This window comes from Mesoplodon mirus (assembly GCF_964341445.2).
Source record: "Mesoplodon mirus genome assembly, chromosome: 5".
NCBI lineage: Eukaryota > Metazoa > Chordata > Mammalia > Artiodactyla > Ziphiidae > Mesoplodon > Mesoplodon mirus.
In genome coordinates, this window is record NC_138980.1 from 68,605,124 (window position 1) to 68,626,544 (window position 21,421).

Below are 21,421 nucleotides of genomic sequence, written 5' to 3' on the forward strand. Positions count from 1 at the left end.
ACTGTGTGTGTGTGTATGTATATACACACATACATACATATACAGTACTGGGCCCAAAGGGCTATTATGCAAATCAATGGCAAAAGCAAACATATTCTAACCCATCCTGGATACTGTCAACTTCTTCAGTGCCTGTCACTTTGCCCTCTATCATCTCTACACATGATCCTGACTACAAATCTCCCTCTATAGGTGAAATGGAAATAGTAGTGTCCAAAAAGGTCAATTATGGCCTCTCCCTCATACCATAGGCATTGTACATCTTGGGGCCCAAATCGGGCCTTACAAAGTAGCTGGGTAGCCTAGAGGCTAGATTGAGTCTGCCATCTCGTTTGGTATATTCTGGCAGAGGAAGGTTCTCCATCAGATCTTCAAACCTATAAAAAAAAAAGCACGAAAGATGACTTAGCTTGTTATCGGGGAAAAAGGAAAAGAGGTGGAGTGCACTTTTTGGTGATTACTTTGTGACAGCTTTAGCAAAGCACAAGTCTCTCAAGATGACTCACTGTAGTTCACTAACCTTGTTGGCATCATGTCCCGAAAATCTTCCCCAGGAGGCCAGTCCTTGAGTTTGAGCACCATTGGCTGCCCATCTTCTGACCTTAATCGCTCTGTAAGACAGAAAGCAGTCCTACAAATATCTGCTGGGTTGGCTGCTGCCTGATTCTCCAGTGACTAAAAGGTTTAGAAGACTAAACTCTTATTTTCAGACTTGTAAACCCCCATAATGGATAAGGTGGGCTTTGTTTTCCTTAGCCACTGCTTTAGTACATGATAGATTTTTCCATCTCAAAGTGAAAGTGCTCCACACATCCCATGTGATCATGTGCTTAAGTCCAGGTATGCTCTGGGAGCCATGTGATTGCCATGAGAGCTACCTGGTTGGCACCAGGATAGAATGTTCCTCCTCTTAAGAGGATGTAATTTGTTATTTCAGCGGTAGGGCTGGGCATATAGATGCTTACTTTGCAGTCTGCTTTTACTGAACCAGATATCAAAGCTACTTACTGCATATGATCTCGAAGCCATCCCAGAAATCCCGAACTTTCACATCGGAAATTATAGCACAGTTCCTGCAGTTCACCAAGTCCACATCCTGGTCTCCAAATTCCTGGCTAAAGGCTTCTGGCTTCCAGAGTTCCGACTTGAGTTTTTTATGTACCCCTGATACCAGCACTGGCTGTGGAAACAAAAGTATCTCAATCAGAGTCACTTAGGAAATACTTAGCTCAGGGCTAAGGGACAGAATAGGAGGGTTTCCTGGGGACAACCTCTTCTCCACAATGATTTATTATTCCCTCCCAGTTTCAGAATCTATGGATTTCAACAATGTCAGCTACAGAAAATGAAAACACTTCTACTCTGTTATTACACTTGATTCTCACTGCAGGGGGTTGGGGTGAGGGCGCATTCCACAAAAATCACTTCTGCTGCCCTGGTATCTACCACTGTTTTTTTTTTTTTTCTTTTTGCGGTATGCGGGCCTCTCACTGTTGTGGCCTCTCCCGTTGCGGAGCACAGGCTCCGGATGCGCAGGCCCAGCGGCCGTGGCTCACGGGCCCAGCCGCTCTGCGGCATATGGGATCCTCCCAGACCGGGGCACGAACCCGTATCCCCTGCATCGGCAGGCGGACTCTCAACCACTGCGCCACCAGGGAGGCCCTCTACCACTGTTTTGAGGTGAGAGGATAAAAAGCTGACAAATGCAAACTCTGAGAATACGTCCTCACATCTCGAATGAAAAACTATCCAGACAATTCTACAACCTCCCCCCCTTCCTCACACCTGCTAATGTATAAAAATCAGGAAGTGTTATCACACTATCACACAGACTTGTATGGTCTTGAAACATTTACCTAGAAGAGTACCACCCACTTCCACCCATTTTCGCCTCACCCCATATCACACTTACGGATTTTCCTCTAAAGGTGTCATTAATGCCAGATCACAACCTCACAGGAATTTCAACTGCCCTTTTAAGAACACAGAGCTACACAGCTGAGAAATAAAAAGATCCACAATGTATTTTTAGGAATCTTCTGACTTTTAAAAATCCAAGAAAACTCGAAGTAGCAAGGCTGTCTACAACAAACTTAGTATATGTCTAAATCTCCTTGGCAAAGTGTCTCCCAGAGAGAATTGAAACTATCCTGGTAGCTATAGTGGGCAGGCAGACAGCCGACCCTGGGATCTGCTTATTCTTGCTTACCTGGCCTTGCTTCCAACACTCCCGGAAGATCTTCCAATTGTTTTTGTTGCTGGGGTCATGGAGACACAGAAGTCTTCCATCACAGAGCCAGGAGTGAGAGGTATGGGGGTCCAGCACATTTAACCCCATCACCATCTCCTTCACTTCCTTTTGGGTATCAGTCAAGTTACAGGCCCGCTTTGCAGCATCTGAGGTTTTCTTATTTTCTACCACTGAGGCAATGATGTGGTCAAGGAAGTTGGGTAGGCTGGCCTTGTTCTTCACTCCCTGCCAGACACAAACCCATCAGGTTAGTATGACTGAGGCACCATCAGTAGAGTATTCAAAAACAGTCTCACAGTTATATTCACACGGAGTTCTGATCTACCTGATTAAATTTCATAAAAGTTATTGTAAAGTCTTTTGTAGTTGGAGGGGGGAGCCTAGTAAGTCACTATCTTACATTTCCCTAGCCTTCATATTTTGCTTTATATTTATGGGAAAAAAGTACAGAAAGGTTCCCTCTACTGCAGGAGATCTGAGACCTAAGAAATGTCTTTGGCATTCAGCCCCATTTTAAGCATATGCACGTAGATGCAGGGATCACAAAATGCTGTAACTGAGTGAGAAAGATCATTTATTTTGAGGGTTACACATTTTTTTTGGCCAGCATGCCCAAGGGATATACTTCAATTAAGTAACTGAGGTGACTTATCAAGGCAGTGATTTTTTTTTACCAGGGAGTGTACCCCAATAAACAGTTGTACCAGAGTACCCAAGATAACTGTATATTCTGAAAGCAGTCTCCTACTCCCCAATCCGTCCCCTACCAAGAATCTCTCATTTGTTTCAGCTGGTGGGAAAGCTCAGGCCCAGAGATGAAAGTGACATACCTAAGGTCATAGAAGTGAAGGAAGGGGAGGGCTTTTGTTAACTTGATAACACAATGTCTGAAGTATCACTAATCATGATCTCTACAGAGTATATGTAATCATATAACATCCTGGGGAAATTTAAAAAGAAAAAGGAGAACTGGGAGTTGGAGCAGTACAAATAAGACAGAGCTCAAAGTATTTTTTTGGTCATTTATCCAAAAGAGAAACAAATAACCCACATTGTACAAGGCTCAACCACCCACAGTTCATCAAATTTCAGTCATTAGTCATAAAATAGAATGAGAAACATATTTGTGTACTTGTTTGAAATGATCTCTGAAATACATAAACTGAAAATACAAAAGCAATGTATAAAAACATCTGTGTAAAAAGTGGGGGGGAACTATATACATATTTTAATATCACTGAAAGGACAATCATGAAACAATGGTCACCTACAGAAAGGGAGGCAACAGTGGGAAGGAGACTTTTCACTGTATTTTTAAAATTTAAATTTTGTACGTTTTGAATTTATTAGTTCAGTAAATGCTTACGAAATACTTATGTATCAAACATTGTGGCACTAGGGATACAGTCGTGAATAAAACAGACAAAAATGGGGAATTCCCTGGCAGTCTAGTGGTTAGGACTCTACTTCCACTGCTGGGGACCTGGGTTCGATCCCTGGTTGGGGAACTAAGATCCTGAAAGCTGTGCAGCACAAAAAAACCAAAAAAACAAAAAACAGACAAAAATGCCTTTAAGTGGAGGTGAGGCAGAAAATAAATCAAACACAGCAAGTCAGATGGTAATAAGTGTTATGGAAAAAGTGCAGGGCTTCCCTGGTGGCTCACCGGTTAAGAATCTGCCTGCCAATGCAGGGGATACGGGTTCGAGCCCTGGTCTGGGAAGATCCCACATGCCACGGAGCAACTAAGCCCGTGTGCCATACTACTGAGCCTGCACTCTAGAGCACGTGAGCCACGACTACTGAGCTCAGGTGCCACAACTACTGAAGCCCACGCTCCGCAACAAGAGAAGCCACTGCAATGAGAAGCCTGCACATCGCGAGGAAGAGTAGCCCCCACTCGCCACAACTAGAGAAAGCCCTGCGCAGCAACAAAGACCCAATGCAGCCAAAAAAAAAAAAAAAAAGTGCAGAGGAAACAGATATGAGTGGAGGATGGGAGTAGAATGGACTTTTAAGGGTGATCTAAGAAGAAGTCTTACTAAAGAGGTGACATTTCAGGAGGGAGGAGAGGAAGTTGATTAAGAAGCAGGCCATGTTGTGACATGGGAAAGAGAGCTCTCGGTGGAGAAAAAGACAAGTGCAAAGGCTCTGAAGAGAGAGCATGCCTGGCCATGTTCAAGAAACAGCAAGAAGGTGGGTGTGGCCAGAGCAGAGTGAACAAGAGGGAGAGTGGTAGTTGAAGTCAGGGAAGTGAGGGGAAGATAGGGCTGGAACGTTATAGTCCACTGAAAGGACTCTGCTTTTATTATGAAATTGGAAGCCCTTGAAAGATTTTAGGCAGAGGTGATATAATGTGACATATCTTAAAAGGACCACTCTAGATGCTCTGTTTAGAAAGGGAAGAAATACAGAGGACCTGTAAGGAGTTTACTACAAAAATTCAGGCAAGAGAGGATGTTGACTCAGACTAGAGAGGAAGCAGTGGAGCTGATGAGAAATGGGTGCACTCTGAATACATTCTGATGATCAAACTGAAAGGTTATGCTAACAGATTAGATACGAAATGTGAGAGGGGAGTCCCAAAAGACTACAAGATTTTTCGCCGAGCAATTGGAAGCCACTGACCAAGAGAAGTAAAAAATAAAGGAGATGCAGGCTCACGGGCAGAAGAACAGGAGTGTGGTTTTAGAGGTGTTAGGTTTGAGGCATCTATTAGATACCCAAAAAAGTACAATATGAGTGTACTGCCTACGTTTAGAAAAAATTTAATGTCTGTTATTGTCAAGAAAATAAAGTGATTCCTGCTGATGATTAAAAAACTTCAGTCTCAATTTCTACTGACTTCCTAACATGGCACAAAAGGTTTACTACTTAAAAGGATCTGAAACATTCCCAAAACTTAATATAAAGAAAGATCTTGTCAGCTGGACTGATAATGTGGAGGACAGAGGTCAGTCATATACCCTCTAACCCAGTTATCAGATCTCTGATGGCTCTTTCAAAGCTTAGAGTTGTAGAGAGGACACTTACTGCTGAGGATGTAGAGAAGACCGGGGGGAAGGGTATGCCTGTGTCCAAGGTGGTTTGAGGAAGCTTTCCGGGCCCGGAGTGGAGGAGGTCTCGAAGGCTAGAGCCTTCAGTTTTGTTGTTGGAGGCAGTGGGACCCAGTAACAGGCTGTTAAAAAGCTTTGGAGTCAACGGAGAGACCTTTGCAGTGGAGTTGAATGAGTCCAGCCCAAAGGGTGAATGAGACTCTTTACTGAGCACCGACCTCAGGGACCCTGCTTCTGTAAGAACATAACCAGGAATAGCATTAGGCACAAGGAATACCCAGCAGGCAACTGACTCCTAAAAATCAGCCAAGTGGGAAAGAGGAAAGACTTTCCCCTCCCCTGCCCCCCAAACTACGTACGGCTTGTCTGGGCCAAGCCTGACGAGCTATGACTATGGCAGGTCTCATGGCCAAGGAGAAGCTCTCCTACTTCTTCCTTTCTTTTCCAGATCTGGATTTCAAACTTCCTTTTGTTCCCATCCATCTTTCGTTTCCCTCACTTTCTAAGACAGTGTTTCTTCAAGTGGGTCTCCAGAATACTTGTATTAGAATCACCTGGAGTGCTTGTTAAAAATGGAGAATCTTGGTCTTACTCCAAGAGATTTTCACTTAATAGTTCTGGTGGGGCACAGGAATCTGCATTTTTAACGATTTGCCAGGTGATTTTGTGCCCACTGAAAAACAAGTCTAGCCCTCCTGGCTAGTAATACTGGCTATCAGGGCCATTTGGGAAGCTTGTTAAAAATCTTATATCGATTCTGACTAAAGAGGTTTGGGGTAGAACCCAGCCATGTGCCTTTTTTAAAAAGCTCCACTTCTAGAAAGAAGTGGAAAGAGATTCCCTCATTTTACATGATCAGCCAGAGAAAGCAAGTGGCATGTTTCAAAAATGTGGATGGTAATGTGTGAGTTTGAAGAATCCCAGAATAACTCAAGTGTTCCACCCACAGGCAGGGCAGAGGCTTGTGTTAATCTCACCTTTTGTTTCTTCCTTAGCCTTCTGAGTTGCTAAATCCGCCAACCAGTGCAGGGCAGAGGAAGGTGGGCCTGTGTCAGGGCAAGGGGGCCTGATGGCTTTTAGCTCACTATTGCTATTTGACGCCGAACTGTCTGCTTTCAGAGGCTCATCAGATCTGATGTCAGTACTGTCGGCTTTGGCAACATGGTCAGTCTCTGGTTGTGTTACCGATGCAGTTCCTCCTCCACCTGAGAAGGTGGTTTCATTTCCAGAAGAGGCACTAGGGTTTATGCTAGGAAGCTATAGCACAGAACGCCAACATGGTTAAAGTTTTGTCCTTGTGTAGAAAAAATACAATGCAAATAGTAATGACAGCTGACACTAAACAGGTCTGGGAAAGCAACTGTCCCATAAACTGCTATTTCACTCATTCATTAATTTAACATATATTTGTTGAGTCCTACAATGTGACAGAAACTATGCTAGGTTCTGTGGAAAGAGCACTGAACAAGACTTGAAAATAAAACAGCGTTTTTTTTTGTTTTTGTTTTTTTTTTTTGCGGTATGCGGGCCTCTCACTGTTGTGGCCCCTCCCGTTGCGGAGCACAGGCTCCGGATGCGCAGGCCCAGCGGCCATGGCTCACGGGCCCAGCCGCTCCGCGGCATATGGGATCCTCCCAGACCGGGGCACGAACCCGTATCCCCTGCATCGGCAGGCGGACTCTCAACCACTGCGCCACCAGGGAGGCCCTAAAACAGCGTTTTTGTTTGGCATGCCTGAGGCTCAAATTCTGCACTGGCAAATTGGTGATTAGAACTTGACTGCATAGAGCTGTTCTGAGGATTAAATGAGATAGTACTGATATATGCAAAGAGCTCAGCATAGTGTCTGGCACACATAAATGCTCAATAAAATGGTTATTATTCTATTATTGAATTTTCCTGATGATTTGATCTAATATGTCAACTCTACTGAAAAGATATTTTGAGATCTCTCAGCATTAACCCCTGTACCTCTTATTGATCATGTGTAGCATTCATGGAAAGCCCTCCGAATGTAAGAGGTGTGTGTGTGGTTTTTTTCTTTTTTTAAAAATAGCCTCTTATTCAAAATAGTCACCATCACACCAGAATGACCTCCACCTCTGACAGAGCAATGAGAAAATCACTGCCTCTCTGTGAAGGCTTAGGACTGCTTTCAGGGTACAATGATCCCAGATCAGCAGGCTAATATTCATATTTCTTTCCTCAGTACCTAACATGACAAGGCAGGGATCATGCATACAGATAGGATTGTATTCCTAGTGACGTTTTCTATACTCTTCACCTACACAAGGAACCTGAGGTACAAATCTTGACAAGATGCAAAGAATCTCTTTGTGCTATTAATCAAACAAGCCTGAATTGGTTTTAAAGACACAGGAAGAGAAACTCATACCAGTCAGGGGGAATTTAAATCCCTTGAGTAACTTCTGGGGCTCTCTCTAGACAGGCCTCCCCATCCCCTAATTCCCCAGGAATCTAACAGTAGCCTGGGACAACAGAGGTGAAAATGAGGCACTTCCTGGTACAAAGAACTTGAGTTTCTCTCAGTTGTACCTATACACACCACTTTACCTGTGACATCCCATTAGTGACAGCAGGTCTCAACACAGATTTGTTCTGCCGGCTAATACAAGGGCAGTTTGCTTTAATTCCCCACTTGCCCCGGGCAGCATGTACCATGTCTCCAATATTGTAAAGAGCTGGAAAAAAAATAACAATTAACCTTAGAATAATTGTATGTGCCAGGTATTGTGCTAAAGACCTTATTTACATTATCTCTCTCAAGCTTTACCACATTTCAATGAGGTAGCAGCTTGTACCCTCAATTTTCTTTTTTTAAAGCTTTTTTTTTTTTTAATTTTATTTATTTTTTATTTTTGGGTGCGTTGGGTCTTCGTTGCTGTGTGTGGGCTTCCTCTGGTTGCGGGGCTACTCTTCGTTGTGGTGTGCGGGCTTCTCATTGCGGTGGCTTCTCTCGTGGAGCATGGGTTCTAGGCGCGTGGGCTTCAGTAGTTGTGGCACGCGGGCTCAGTAGTTGTGGCTCGCAGGATCTAGAGCGCAGGCTCAGTAGTTGTGGCGCACAGGTTTAGCTGCTCTGAGACATGTGGGATCTTCCTGGACCAGGGCTCGAACCCTTGTCCCCTGCATTGGCAGGAGGATTCTTAACCACTGCGCCACCAGGGAAGCCCAATACCCTCAATTTTTGATGATGAAACTGAGACTCAGAGAAGTTAGGTTATTTGCTTAAGTACATAAAGTTGGTAAATGAAAGTACCGAGGCTTTAACCCAGGTCTATCTAGCAAGTTCTGTGCACGCTTAACCACTAAGCTACACTCCCTCCCTCCTCTAGTAAACGTTAACAAGGTGTCCTTTAGCAGAAATTCTAGGGGTAGATTCCCTATTGTTCAAGCGTATGTAAACATTTTGAATTGTATACTTGAGATTTACTGTAAGTTATACCTAAAAATAAAAAATAGACTAATGTAAACTTTACACAAACATTTAACCAATGCTTAGATCAGCAGGGAGCAGGCATCTGACCACTGCACTCAGGGAGCTCTTCTGCTCAGATGCACTGGGTTATAAAGATCCAGGGGGTGGCTCCCCAAAGTGGAGAAGAACATAGGCAGAGGATTCACCAACTTCAGTGTGTGTATGTTAATGGAGCTGTGGAAGCTGGAAACAGACTATCTGGAGGAATCAAAGAAGTAAGCTGCCACAAGACCATTCATTCCTACTGTTAAGCTGCCTTCTTCATGGATTCAAGAGCTTTGATTAGCTTCAGCTGGATTTTTATAAACCTAGAACCAAAGGTCTTTCTGGAAGCCAGGGGACTGGCTTTTTCTTTCTTTCTTTTTTTTTTTTTTGCTGGGCCACATGGCTTGTGAGATCTTAGTTCCCCGACCACGGACTGAACCCAGGCCCTCGGCAGTGAGAGCACAGCGTCTTAACCACTGGACCACCAGGGAATTCCTGGACTGACTTTTTCTATTCTGGTCCTGCCGACCATAGGAATGTAAAATGACATCTGAAAAGCAACCAACCCCTCCACCCAGAAAGGTGAGGCAAAGTGGGTGCAGTGGCTGCATACAATCTAACATTTCTGAAGATTCAAATTCTCAGGGAAATCTAGTGAGGCTTGAAAAGACTCAAGCTGAGATAAACCATTTTACCAAATATTATGGTGTGTAAATTATAGCTCGATTAAAAACATCTTTTTTCCCCCACCAAATCTAAAAAAGGAATTCCTTTACCTGTGCCAGGGATGATCTGTGTGGGCATGAGATTCTCTGGTTCATGGGACTGCCCCTTTGCACACTTCAACCAGGAGAAAACCTCTTCATCACCTATCTCTTCTGTCTCTGAAACAGAAATGAAATGACTTTACTTATTTTATGAGGGTCACAAGATGTATCTCTCTCAATAAGTCAGAGTTTCAGACTTTACAGGCCAATTTTTTCATAGGTCAAAGAAGATAACAGCTAACTTTTAAAAATACTGCTGGGCTTCCCTGGTGGCGCAGTGGTTGAGAGTCTGCCTGCCGATGCAGGGGACACGGGTTCGTGCCCCGGTCTGGGAAGATTCCACATGCCGCAGAGCAGCTAGGCCTGTGAGCCATGGCCGCTGAGCCTGCGCGTCTGGAGCCTGTGCTCCGCAACGGGAGAGGCCACAACAGTGAGAGGCCCGCGCACCGCAAAAATAAATAAATAAATAAATAAAAATACTGCTACACTGAGGTATAATTTACATAAAATTAATTCAACAATTTAAAGTGTACACTTCGATGAATTTAGACAAATGTATATAGTTGTAGAAACAGTACTACATTCAGGATTTACAACTTTTCTATCCCTTCATAAAGTTCCCTTCAGCCCTTTACAGTCAATACCCTTTCCTCAACCCCTGGCCACCAATGACCAACTTTCTAACACTAAAGTTTTGCTTCTTCTAGAATTTCATATCACTGGAAACATATGGTATGTCATTTGTCATTTGTGTTGGGCTTCTTTCATTTAGCAGTGATTTTGAGATTCATCCATATTGTTGCATTTATCAGTAATTCATATCTTTTTATGTCTGAGTGCTGTTCCATAGTATGTATGTACCTTATTGTGTTTACCCACTTAGCAGCTGGTAAATAGTTGGATTGTTTCCCATTATTGGCTATTATGGATAAAGTGCTACAAACATTCAAGTACAAGCCTTTGTGTGGACATATTTTCATTTCTCTTGGAAATACCTAGAAGTGGAATGCTAGTTTATGTCTAAATTTATAAAGAAATGGCTATACTATTTTCCAAAGTGATGCTACCAAATTGCATTACCATCAGCAACGTTTAATAAGTTTTAGTTGCTCCATATCCTTGACAGCACTTTTGTACTCTCAGTTTAAAAAATTTTAGCCATCCTAGTGGGGTTGGTGGTTTCTCATTATGGTTTTAATTTGTATTTCCCTAGTAAGTATTGATAGTTTTTCCCCATGTGTTTATTTTCCATTGATCTATCTTCTTTGATGAAGTATCTGTTCAAATATTTTGCCCATTTAAAAACTGGGTTTTGGTGGGGATTCCCCTGGTGGTGCAGTGGTTAAGAATCCGCCTCGAGTTTGAGCCCTGGTCCGGGAAGATCCCACATGCTGCAGAGCAACTAAGCCCATGCACCACAACTACTGAGCCCGCGTGCCACAGCTCCTGAAGCCCATGTACCTAGAGCCTGTGCTCCGCAACGAGAAGCCACTGCAATGAGAAGCCTGCACACCGCAATGAAGAGTAGCCCCCGCTCTCTGCAGCTAGAGAAAGCCTGAGAGCAGCAACAAAGACCCAACTCAGCCAAAAATAAATAAATTTAAAAAGTAAAAAAAAACCAACTGGGTTTTTTGTCTTCTTGTTATTGAGTTTTAAGAGGTCTTTATTATAGATGCAAGTTCTTCAGCAAATATGTGATCAGCAAATCTTTTCTCCCACTATGTGGCTTGCCTTTTCATTTACTTAATGTCTTTTGAAGAGCAGTTTTCAAATTTGATATTAATTTTTCTGTTGTTTTTTGTGTCTTATCTAAGAAATATTTATCTAACCCAAGGACACAAAGGTCTTCTATTTTTTTCCTAGAGGTTTTAGAGTTTTAACTTTTATGTTTAGGTCTATGATTTACTAGAGTTAATCTTTTGTATATAATGTGAATAAAAATAGTTCATTTGATTATTTGAATATGTATATACAGTCATTTCAGTACCATTTGTGAAAGGACTATCTTTTTCCATTCAATTACCTTGGCACCTTTGCAGCTAATCAGTTGAATGTATATGAGTGGGTTTACTTCTAGACTCTGTTCTGTTGTACTAACCATAGTGTCTTGATTCCTGTAGCTTTATACAAAGTCTTAAAATGTAGTAGTATAAATCCTCCAACTTCATTCTTCTTTTTCAAAAGTTTGGTTATTCTAGGTCATTTGTATTTCATATAAATTTTAGAAACAACTTGTCAATTTCTACAAAAAGTCCTATTGGGATTTTCATTGGAATTGCACTTAATTATAGATCAATTTGGAAGAACTGACATCTTAATATTCAATCTTCTATCTGTGAATACAGTACATCTCTCCATTTATTTATTTAGCATTTAATTTCTCTTAGCAATATATTGTAGTCTTCAGTACATGTATCTTTTACATATTTGCTAAATCTATCCCTAATTGTTCACTGACATCATACAGAAATAGAACTGAATTTTGTTATGTTGACTTTGTATCCTGTAATCTTGCTAAACTCATTTATTAGTTCTGGTAGCTTTATTGTAGATTTCTTGGGATTTTCTATATAGATGATCATGTCATCTGAGAATAAAAACCATTTTATTTCTTTCCAAGCTATGAGCCTTTTTTTTTTTTTTTTTTTTTCGGTACGCGGGCCTCTCACGGTTGTGGCCTCTCCCGTTGCGGAGCACAGGCTCCGGACGCGCAGGCTCAGCGGCCATGGCTCACGGGCCCAGCCGCTCCGCGGCATGTGGGATCTTCCCGGACCGGGGCACGAAGCCGTGTCCCCTGCATTGGCAGGCGGACTCTCAACCACTGCGCCACCAGGGAAGCCCTATGAGCCTTTTTAAAAAATTATTATTATGCTTTTCCTTGTCTTTTATTTCTTCATGCTGACCAGTAACTCCAGTTCAATGTTGAATAGAAGTTGTGATGAGTGGACATCCTTGCTTTGTACCTGATCTTAGGGGGGAAAATGCAGTCTTTCACATTATATAAGATGTCCCTATCTATACCTAGTTCAGTGTTTCAACTTTTCTTTATCATGCCCCCAAAAAACCTTCTTAGGCTTTTTTTTTTGGTAATTGTGTTACCCACTCCAAGAAATCTGAATATAAGATACACTGTATATCTGTTTATTTGTACCATTTTTGGTTTCATTTTTCCACCTTTTGAATTAATTATTTTTTATAATATGATTTTGTTTCCATTTTTGGCTTAGCGGCTATATCTCTTAATTTTTTTGGTTTGTTTTAGAGTTTGTAGTATCTTTAACTTACCACAGTCTATCTTCAAATGCTATAACACTTGACAGTGTTAAGACCCTTATAAAACAGTACTTCCATTTTCCCCTCCTTTCCTTTGTGCTGTTATTACATATTTTAGTTTTACTTAAATTATAAACCCCACAATACAGTTACTACTTTTGCTTTAAACAATTATCTTTTTAAAAGATTAAGAAAAAAAGTCTTATATGTACCTGCATATTTACCACGTAGGATATTCTTCACTCCTTTGTGTTAATCCAAATTTCCACATTGTATCATTTTCTTCTGCCTGAGTAACTACCTTTAACTTTGTAGCATGGATCTGCTGGTGATGAATTCTATCATTTTATCCATGTCTGAAAAACTATTTCACTCTTGAAAGATATTTTCACTGGTATGAATTCTAGGTTAATAGGTTTGTTTTCAGCACCTTAAAATACTGTTCCATTGTCTCTGGCGTACAGGTTTCTGACAAGTTAGCTATCATTCTTATCTTTGTTACATAATGTGCCTTTTTTCATCTGGTGCTTTTCAGCTTTTCTCTTTATCACTGTTTTTCGGTAAGTGATTATGATGTGCTTTGGTGTGGTTTTCTTTTAATTTATTTATTATTTTTATTTATTTTTGCCTGCGTTGGGTCTTCGTTACCGTGCACAGGCTTTCTCTAGTTGTGGCGGGCGGGGGCTACTCTTCATTGCAGTGTGCAGGCTTCTCATTGCGGTGGCTTTGCTTGTTGCAGAGCACGGGCTCTAGGCGCACGGGCTTCAGTAGTTGTGGCCCATTGGCTCAGTAGTTGTAGCTCGTGGGCTCTAGAGCACAGGCTTGAAAGCTGTGGCGCACGGGCATAGTTGCTACATGGCATGTGGGATCTTCCCGGACCAGGGCTCAAACCTGTGTTCCCTGCATTGGCAGGCAGATTCTTAACCACTGCGCCACCAGGGAAGCCCCTGGTGTGGTTTTCTTTTTTGTTGTTGTTGAATAAATCTATCTATCTATCTATCTATCTGTTTATTTTTGGCTGTGTTGGGTCCTTGTTGCTGCACGGGGCTTTCTCTAGTCGCGGCGAATGGGTGCTACTCTTCGTTGTGGTGCGTGGGCTTCTCATTGTGGTGGCTTCTCATCGTGGTGGCTTCTCTTGTTGTGGAGCACGGGCTCTAGGTGCGCAGGCTTCAGTAGTTGTGGCACACGGGCTCAGTAGTTGTGGCTCGTGGGCTCTAGAGCACAGGCTCAGTAGTTGTGGCGCACGGGCTTAGTTGCTCCGTGGCATGTGGGATCTTCCCGGACCAGGGCTCAAACCCATGTCCCCTGCATTACCAGGCGATTCTTAACCACTGCGCCACCAGGGAAGCCCTGGTGTGGTTTTCTTAACGTATTTTCTGTTTGAGGATTATTGTTGGATTTGTGGTGTTATAGCTTTTACATCAAATTTGGAAAATTTTTGGCTTTATTTGTTCAAATATTTTTTCTGTCTCTGCCCTCCTGCCCTTTCTCTTTCTGGAACTCCATTTATAAATTTTGGAGACTGCCCAATATATCCTGTAGTTCAACAAGCCACTCTTATAAATTTCTTTCTTCTCTCTGTGCTTAGTTTTTATAGTTTCTATTGCTGTCTTCAAGCTCACTGTTTCTTCTGCAGTATCTAATCTGCCACCTAGTGTAATTTTGGGGGGGAGATATTTTTCATCTCAAGAAGTTTCATTTGGGTCTTTTACATGTCTTCTGTTTTTCTCATTGTGTTTTCCTTTATGTCCAAGCATATTTAAAAGTTTTATAATAGCTGTTTTAGGTCCTTGTACAATAATTCCATCACTACTGTCATTTCTGGATTTGTTCTACAGATCATTTTTTTTTCTTTTTTCCGGATTATTGGTCATATTATTCTGCTTTTCTGTATACCTGATCATTCTTCACTGAATGCAGAGCTTTGTGAGTCTTATGTTCAGAGTACTGGATTTTGTTGTAATCCTTTAAAGAATGTTTGGTTTTAGTGTGGCATATAACTAAGTAACTTGTAGATGAATTTGATCCTTCCAAGGCTTGCTTTACACTTCATTATGGCAGCTCCAGAGCAGCCTGTATTCTGGGACAACATTAGTCTTACTACTAAGGGTGTGACTCTTTTGAACTCTATCCAGTGTCTCTCCACTCTGGCTGGTGGGAATACAAACTGTCAGTTCTGTATACTACTCAGTTGATTGCCTTGAGGAAAGTTTCACCTTATGCATGTGCAGATCACCATAAGACAAAAAAAATTTAGATGATTTCTCCACAGATCTCTGGTGTTCTCTCTGTGTAGCTGTAACCTCTTCAGTACACTACCTTACTCTTCGCAGATTCTGATCTCTGTCTCAACTCATGAGATTGCCAAACTCTATTTTAGTTGCCTTTCCCTGTGGTACAGGATGGAAATTGCCTCCAAGCAGTGAACTGGGGCAACTGTAAGATTCACCTTGTTTCTTCCCTTTTCTTAGGGAACACAGACTCAAACTGCCTGTTGTCTAATATCTGAAATTGTGGTTTCATATATTTTGTCTGGTTTTCTTGTTGTTTATGGCAGGAGGGCAATTTGTGCAGAAGTTTATCTTTCATGGGCAACAATGGAAGATCTTAGCTCCATTAACATGTAGAACCTAGTGGATGTCAGGCCCTGTGTTAACCACTTTACATACATCATCTCATTTAATCCTCAAAACAATGCTGTGAGGGACATACTCATATTATCTTTGTTTTATAGACAAGGAAACTGAGGTTCTGAGGGGTTAAGTAGCTAGCCCAAGATACCATAGTTGGTATAATAACATGTGCAAGTAGGATTCAGATCCTAGTAGCCTAAGCTCTAAAACCACTGTTACAGTGGTTACACTGTATCTTATAAGAGGGAAGAATGAGGAAGTGGTGGGCAATAAGGTAAAGCAAAAACAAAGTGAAGCAAAGGATTTGAATAGACATTTTTCCAAAGAAGATAAACATAGGGCCAATAAGCATATGAAAAGATGCTCAACATCAGTAGTCATCTGGGAAATGCAAGTCAAAACCACACAATGAAGGACTTCCCTGGTGGTGCAGTGGTTAAGAATCCACCTGCCAATGCAGGGGACACGGGTTCGAGCCCTGGTCCAGGAAGATCCCACATGCCATGGAGCACCTAAGCCTGTGCGCTGCAACTACTGAGCCTGTGCTCCAGAGCCCGCGAGCCATAACTACTGAAGCCCGTGCTCCACAACTACTGAAGCCTGTGCGCCTAGAGCCCATGCTCCGCAACAAGAGAAGCCACCACAATGAGAAGCCTGCGCGCCACAACAAAGAGTAGCCCCCACTCGCTGCAACTAGAGAAAGCCCATGTGCAACAATGAAGACCCAATGCAGCCATAAATAAATAAATAAATTTATTAAAAACACACACACACATAAAATGATATACTACTTCATAGCCACTATGATGGCTACAATTAAAGACATTTAATAACAAGTGTTGACAAGGATTTGGAAAAACTGAAATCCTCGTACATTGCTGGTGGAATTAAAAATGGTGCAGCTACTCTGGAATACAGTTTGGCAGTTTCTGAAAGGGTTAAAAATAGAAGTGCCATATGCCCCATCAGTTCCACTACTAGGTATATCCTCAAAAAAAATGAAAACATATGTTCACACAAAAACTTGTACACAAATGTTCCTAGTGGCATTATTCATAACAGCCCAAAGTAGAAACAACCTAAATGTCCATCAACTGATGAATGGATGAAGAAAATGTAGTATATCATACAATGGAATATTACCTGGCAATACAAAGGAATGAATTAGGTGCTATAACATGGATGAAACTTTGAAACAGTACGCTAAGTGAAAGAGGCCAGTCACAGAAGGCCAAATATTGTATGATTCCATTTATATGACATGTACAGAATAGGCAAATCTATATAGACAGTAAGTAGATTAGTGGTTACCAAGGCCTAAGGAGGGGGAGGAATGGGGAGTGACAGCTAATGGGTGTGAAGTTTGTTTTTGGAGCAGTGAAAACGAAATTACTATATAACCTTGAGACTATACTATACTATGGTGATGAATATATAACCTTGAGAATATACTAAAAACCTTTGAACTGTACACTTTAAAAGGGTGAATTTTACAGCATATTAATTATATCTCAAAAAAAGATGTTATTAAAAAAAAACAAAACCAGGGAAGATGAAGATTTACTCTTCTTGGCTTGTTTTAACCTTCCCAGTTAGGCTGGAGTATTGGCAATTTTAAGACTTCACAATGTGACAAAACATAAATGAAGCTAAACAGCTAAAAAGGAGGCACAAACCCATTTCTGCTTCAATTTCCAAGTCCACACCTCCACTGACAGTTTACCTTTAGAACTACACAGGACAATATTTGCTCACCACTGCGTGGTCGGCTTTTCCTGAGCCTGTAACAGTCAAGGCAGACCCCAAATCCGCATTTGCGACAAACCCAGTGGATGTTGAAGAGAGTTGTTTCACATACATCACACATCTCCCGTACACCACGCACTGCTCGCTTCCATGCCACTTTCTCTGGTGGAAAAAGGAAGAGGAATACTGTTGGCACTGACCATCCTGAGCAACAGCAAAAGATCCCAGACCCACTGATTTCTACTCAAGTGTTTTGTCTAGCAATTAAACTCAAAGGTTCATGAAGTCTGTATTTCTATAACTGTAAGAGAAACAAAATACATGGAATTTCTAATATTTCTGAACAAGTGTCAATGAGAATGAATGCCACATGTTGTCATTTAAGATACTATAAAATTTTCAACTTGGGGAATTTTGAAACAAGAGGATTCTTCTCTTAAAGTGTAGGGCATAATTTCATAGTACAATATTCTTTGGTCTAGAAATAGGGTACAGTATCTCATAGACACGGAAATATCATAAATGTCTGAAAAATGTGGGTTCTAGGTATGAAACACAACAACCAGTAGCACTTCATCTATTCACAAACCATCAAGTATCACTTACTAACACAAATTAGTTCAAAGCAAACTGAAAATATTCAGCGTGAATCAAACCCAAACAGGGATCAAAATGCAGATTATGACAACTGTGCTACAACAACGAAAGACAAACAGGGAAGGAATTTTTAGTTTGTTAACTGCCAAAGACTAAAAGAATGAGGACTGCTGGATAGGTGTGGCTTCAGCTATTTAGTTTACTACAAAGAGAAGTTTTATCGGTCTTAATTCATCCATAGAAAATGCTACCTGCCACTCCTTCCACACCTCCCTTTAAGCAAAAGAAAATGAGTTTCCAACTAGAACTGACTGGAAGACAAGCAAGAGGGTGCCTTACGGTGTGGCTCCACCATCATCATGGCCTCCTTCTCAGACATCACAAGCTGGCAGAACTGGTCTCCAACGTTGGCAAGAATGTATTTTGAGGTTTCTAGGTCTATTCCTTCTGCTAGGGAGGAAGAGGGAATCCACAGGTTCATGGCATCAGGGTCACTTTGCTGGGGACTCAGAAACCCCTCCACTCGGAGTACCCCCTTTCGAGTGAAGATCAACCTGAGACAGGAAGGTACACAGTCAAATACATAGTAAATAGCAGCAACCATGCAAACCAACACACACTTAAAATCCTAGGACCTAAAAGAAATTAAATGAGACATAACAGGAATCAGACTGAGTTAAGAAATTTCACTGTATTAGACCAACACAGTATGCACTAATAGGAAGGCTTGTTAACACCTAGTACGTCTGGGTTCTTTAAAAAGCTGTCCCCAGAAATGTCCACCAGTTTCTCCAACCACCTGCTTCACACCAGCACCCACAGCACTGAATGTGACCAGAGAAAAATACAGAGCTATGCTCACTGTCACACTTGAAATTCATGTCTACTCACATGAACCCTTAATATTGCCTGGCAGCCACAATACAGTTTCCTAGTGTGCTCCCTCTCCTAAATGCCTGTTTAATATCTTCTCCTTTCCTTTCAAACCTCCGATATTACTTTCCCCACAAGGACTTGCTAAGTATTTCACTGAAAAAATTCCGCAAGGAGCCAGAAGAGAATTCCCACAAGTTCCCACCACCACACTACCACACATTCTTGTCACTGGCCCCATGTACTCCATTTCATCTTCTGCTACTATGGATGAACTAGGTACCAGTGAAGACCAACCTCTTCACCTATGTTCTACATCCTATCCTCTTGCATAGGCATCCCTCCACTAATTCTCTCTTCTACATCATCTATTTTCCTCTCTACTGAATCACTCTTGTCAGTATTTGAATGTGCTATCTCAAAAATCCCCTTGATTCCACACCCACCTCCTCCATTTATCAGTTTGTAAGAGCAGTTTCTTTTTTTCTTTTTTTTTTTTTTTTGCGGTACGCGGGCCTCTCATTGTTGTGGCCTCTCCCGTTGCGGAGCACAGGCTCCGGACACGCAGGCTCAGTGGCCATGGCTCACGGGCCCAGCCGCTCCGCAGCACGTGGGATCTTCCCAGACCGGGGCAGGAACCCATGTCCCCTGCATCTGCAGGCGGACTCTCAACCACTGCGCCACCAGGGAGTTGTTAAAAGAGTTGTCTATACTGATAGTCACCAGTTCCTTTTCTTTTTCTTTTCTCTTAATCCACGTCATTCAGGCTTTCTCCCACCAATCTACCAAAATTGGTTTTGTTTTTTTTGCCATGCCATGCGGCATGTGGGATCTTAGTTCCCTGATCAGGGATTGAACCGGCACCCCCTGCAGTGGAAGTGTGGAGTCTTAACCACTGGACCACCAGGGAAGTCCCAAAACTGTTTTTGACAAGGTCATTCCCCCTTGTTAAATCCAATGATCATTTTCAGTCCTTAACTGACCCCACCCAATCACCAACATTTGCCGGAGTTCATAATTCCTTCCCGGAAACACTTTCTTCAGTTGTCTTCCAGGATACCTCACTGGCTGTTCTTTCTCAGCCTCCTTTACTAGTTCCTCCTCATCTTTCCCATTCCTAAATGCTGGAGAGCTTCAGAACTCAGTCCTTGGACTACTTCTCTTCTCTGCCTGGACTTTGACTCCTTAAGTGATCTCAGTTAGACTCACAGCTTTAAATACCCAGTGACATCCACATTTTTATCTCCAGCTTGGACTTCTTCCCTCAACTCTGGAGTTGTATATCCAGCTGCTCTTTCTTCTTTTTTTTTTTCTTTTTGGGTGCACCACACAGCTTGTGGGATCTTAATTCCCTGACCAGGGATTGAACCCGGGCCCTTGGTAATGAGAAGGCAGAGTCCTAACCATGGGAACACCAGGGAATTCCCCAGCTGCCCTTTCAACATCTCTACTTGGAAATCTAATAGGAATCTCTAATTTAACATATCTAAATTAAAACTCCCGCACTTTCTTGGTGGCGCAGCGGTTAAGAATCCTCCTGCCAATGCAGGGAACATGGGTTCGATCCCTGGTCCAGGCAGACCCCACATGCTGTGGAACAACTAAGCCCATGAGCCACAACTACTGAGCCCACGCACCACAACTACTGAAGCCACGTGCTGCAACTACTGAAGCCCGGGCACCTAGAGCCCGTGCTCCACAATAAGAGAAGCCACCACAATGAGAAGCCCGCACACCGCAACAAAGACCCAACACAACCCAAAATAAATAAATAAAAATAAAAATAAATTAATAAATTAACTAATTAAAACTCCCCATTTTCCTCCTCAAACCCACTTTTCCCTAAGAAATCACCTTACCAGTAAATGGCAATTCCATTCTTCCAGTTTTCAGGCCAGAAGCCGTAAAATCATCTTTGACTCCTTTCTTTCATATCCCACATGCAATCCATCAGAAAAGCATGTGGCTCTACCTTCAAAATATATCCTTAATTTAACCACTTCTCATCACCTCTATTAATTACTCCCTACACTAAACCACCATCATTTCTCACCTGGATAATTCCAATATTCTCCTAATTTCTCCCTGCTTTTGCCTCAATATAATCTACTCTCAAGAAGGTAGTCACAGTGATCCTTTAAAACATTCATCAGTGTTACTCATCAGCTCAAAATCTCCAACAACTGCTTCTTCAGCATAAAAGCCAGGGCCCTTAAAAGTAGCCCTTTACAATCTGGAACTATCATTAACTCTTTGACTTTACTCTTTTCCCCCCCTTGCTTACTCTCTTTTACCCACCCTAGCTCCATGAACACACTAGAAATATTCCAGCCTCAAGACAGTTGCTGTTGCTGTGCCCTCTATCTCGAATACTTGTCTCCCAGAAAAATGTGTGGCTCACTCCCCTCACCTCCTTCAGGTCTTTACTCAAAACTCACTTTCTCAAGTCATCCTTTTTTTTTTTTTTTTTGGCCTTGCCACGTGGCATGTGGGATCTTAGTTCCCCAACCAGGGATCGAACCTGTGCTCCCTGCAGTGGAAGTGTAGAGTCCTAACCACTGGACCACCAGGGAATTCCCCCATCAAGCCATCCTATTTAACTGTAGCTTCCTCCAATAAAGATATAAAAATAGAGCTTCCCTGGTGGCGCAGTGGTTGAGAGTCCACCTGCCGATGCAGGGGACACAGGTTCGTGCCCCGGTCCAGGAAGACCCCACATGCTGCAGAGCGGCTGGGCCCGTGAA

At 42.2% G+C, this 21,421-nt stretch overlaps 1 protein-coding gene across 2 annotated transcripts in view; it reads right to left on the minus strand.

The window, feature by feature from the left end:
• KDM3B (lysine demethylase 3B) overlaps window positions 1–21,421 on the minus strand; it is a 60,973-nt gene that overhangs the window by 6,676 nt on the left and 32,876 nt on the right. For both annotated transcript variants that reach the window (XM_082620424.1, XM_082620423.1), the window contains 10 exons: window positions 18,144–18,358; window positions 17,217–17,369; window positions 9,565–9,672; window positions 7,882–8,009; window positions 6,285–6,564; window positions 5,285–5,541; window positions 2,210–2,476; window positions 1,009–1,180; window positions 521–611; window positions 247–377 (listed from right to left, as the gene is read on the minus strand). In XM_082620424.1, the coding sequence (XP_082476550.1) occupies window positions 247–377; window positions 521–611; window positions 1,009–1,180; window positions 2,210–2,476; window positions 5,285–5,541; window positions 6,285–6,564; window positions 7,882–8,009; window positions 9,565–9,672; window positions 17,217–17,369; window positions 18,144–18,358 (1,802 nt within the window). The remainder of the gene's footprint in view (window positions 1–246; window positions 378–520; window positions 612–1,008; window positions 1,181–2,209; window positions 2,477–5,284; window positions 5,542–6,284; window positions 6,565–7,881; window positions 8,010–9,564; window positions 9,673–17,216; window positions 17,370–18,143; window positions 18,359–21,421) is intronic.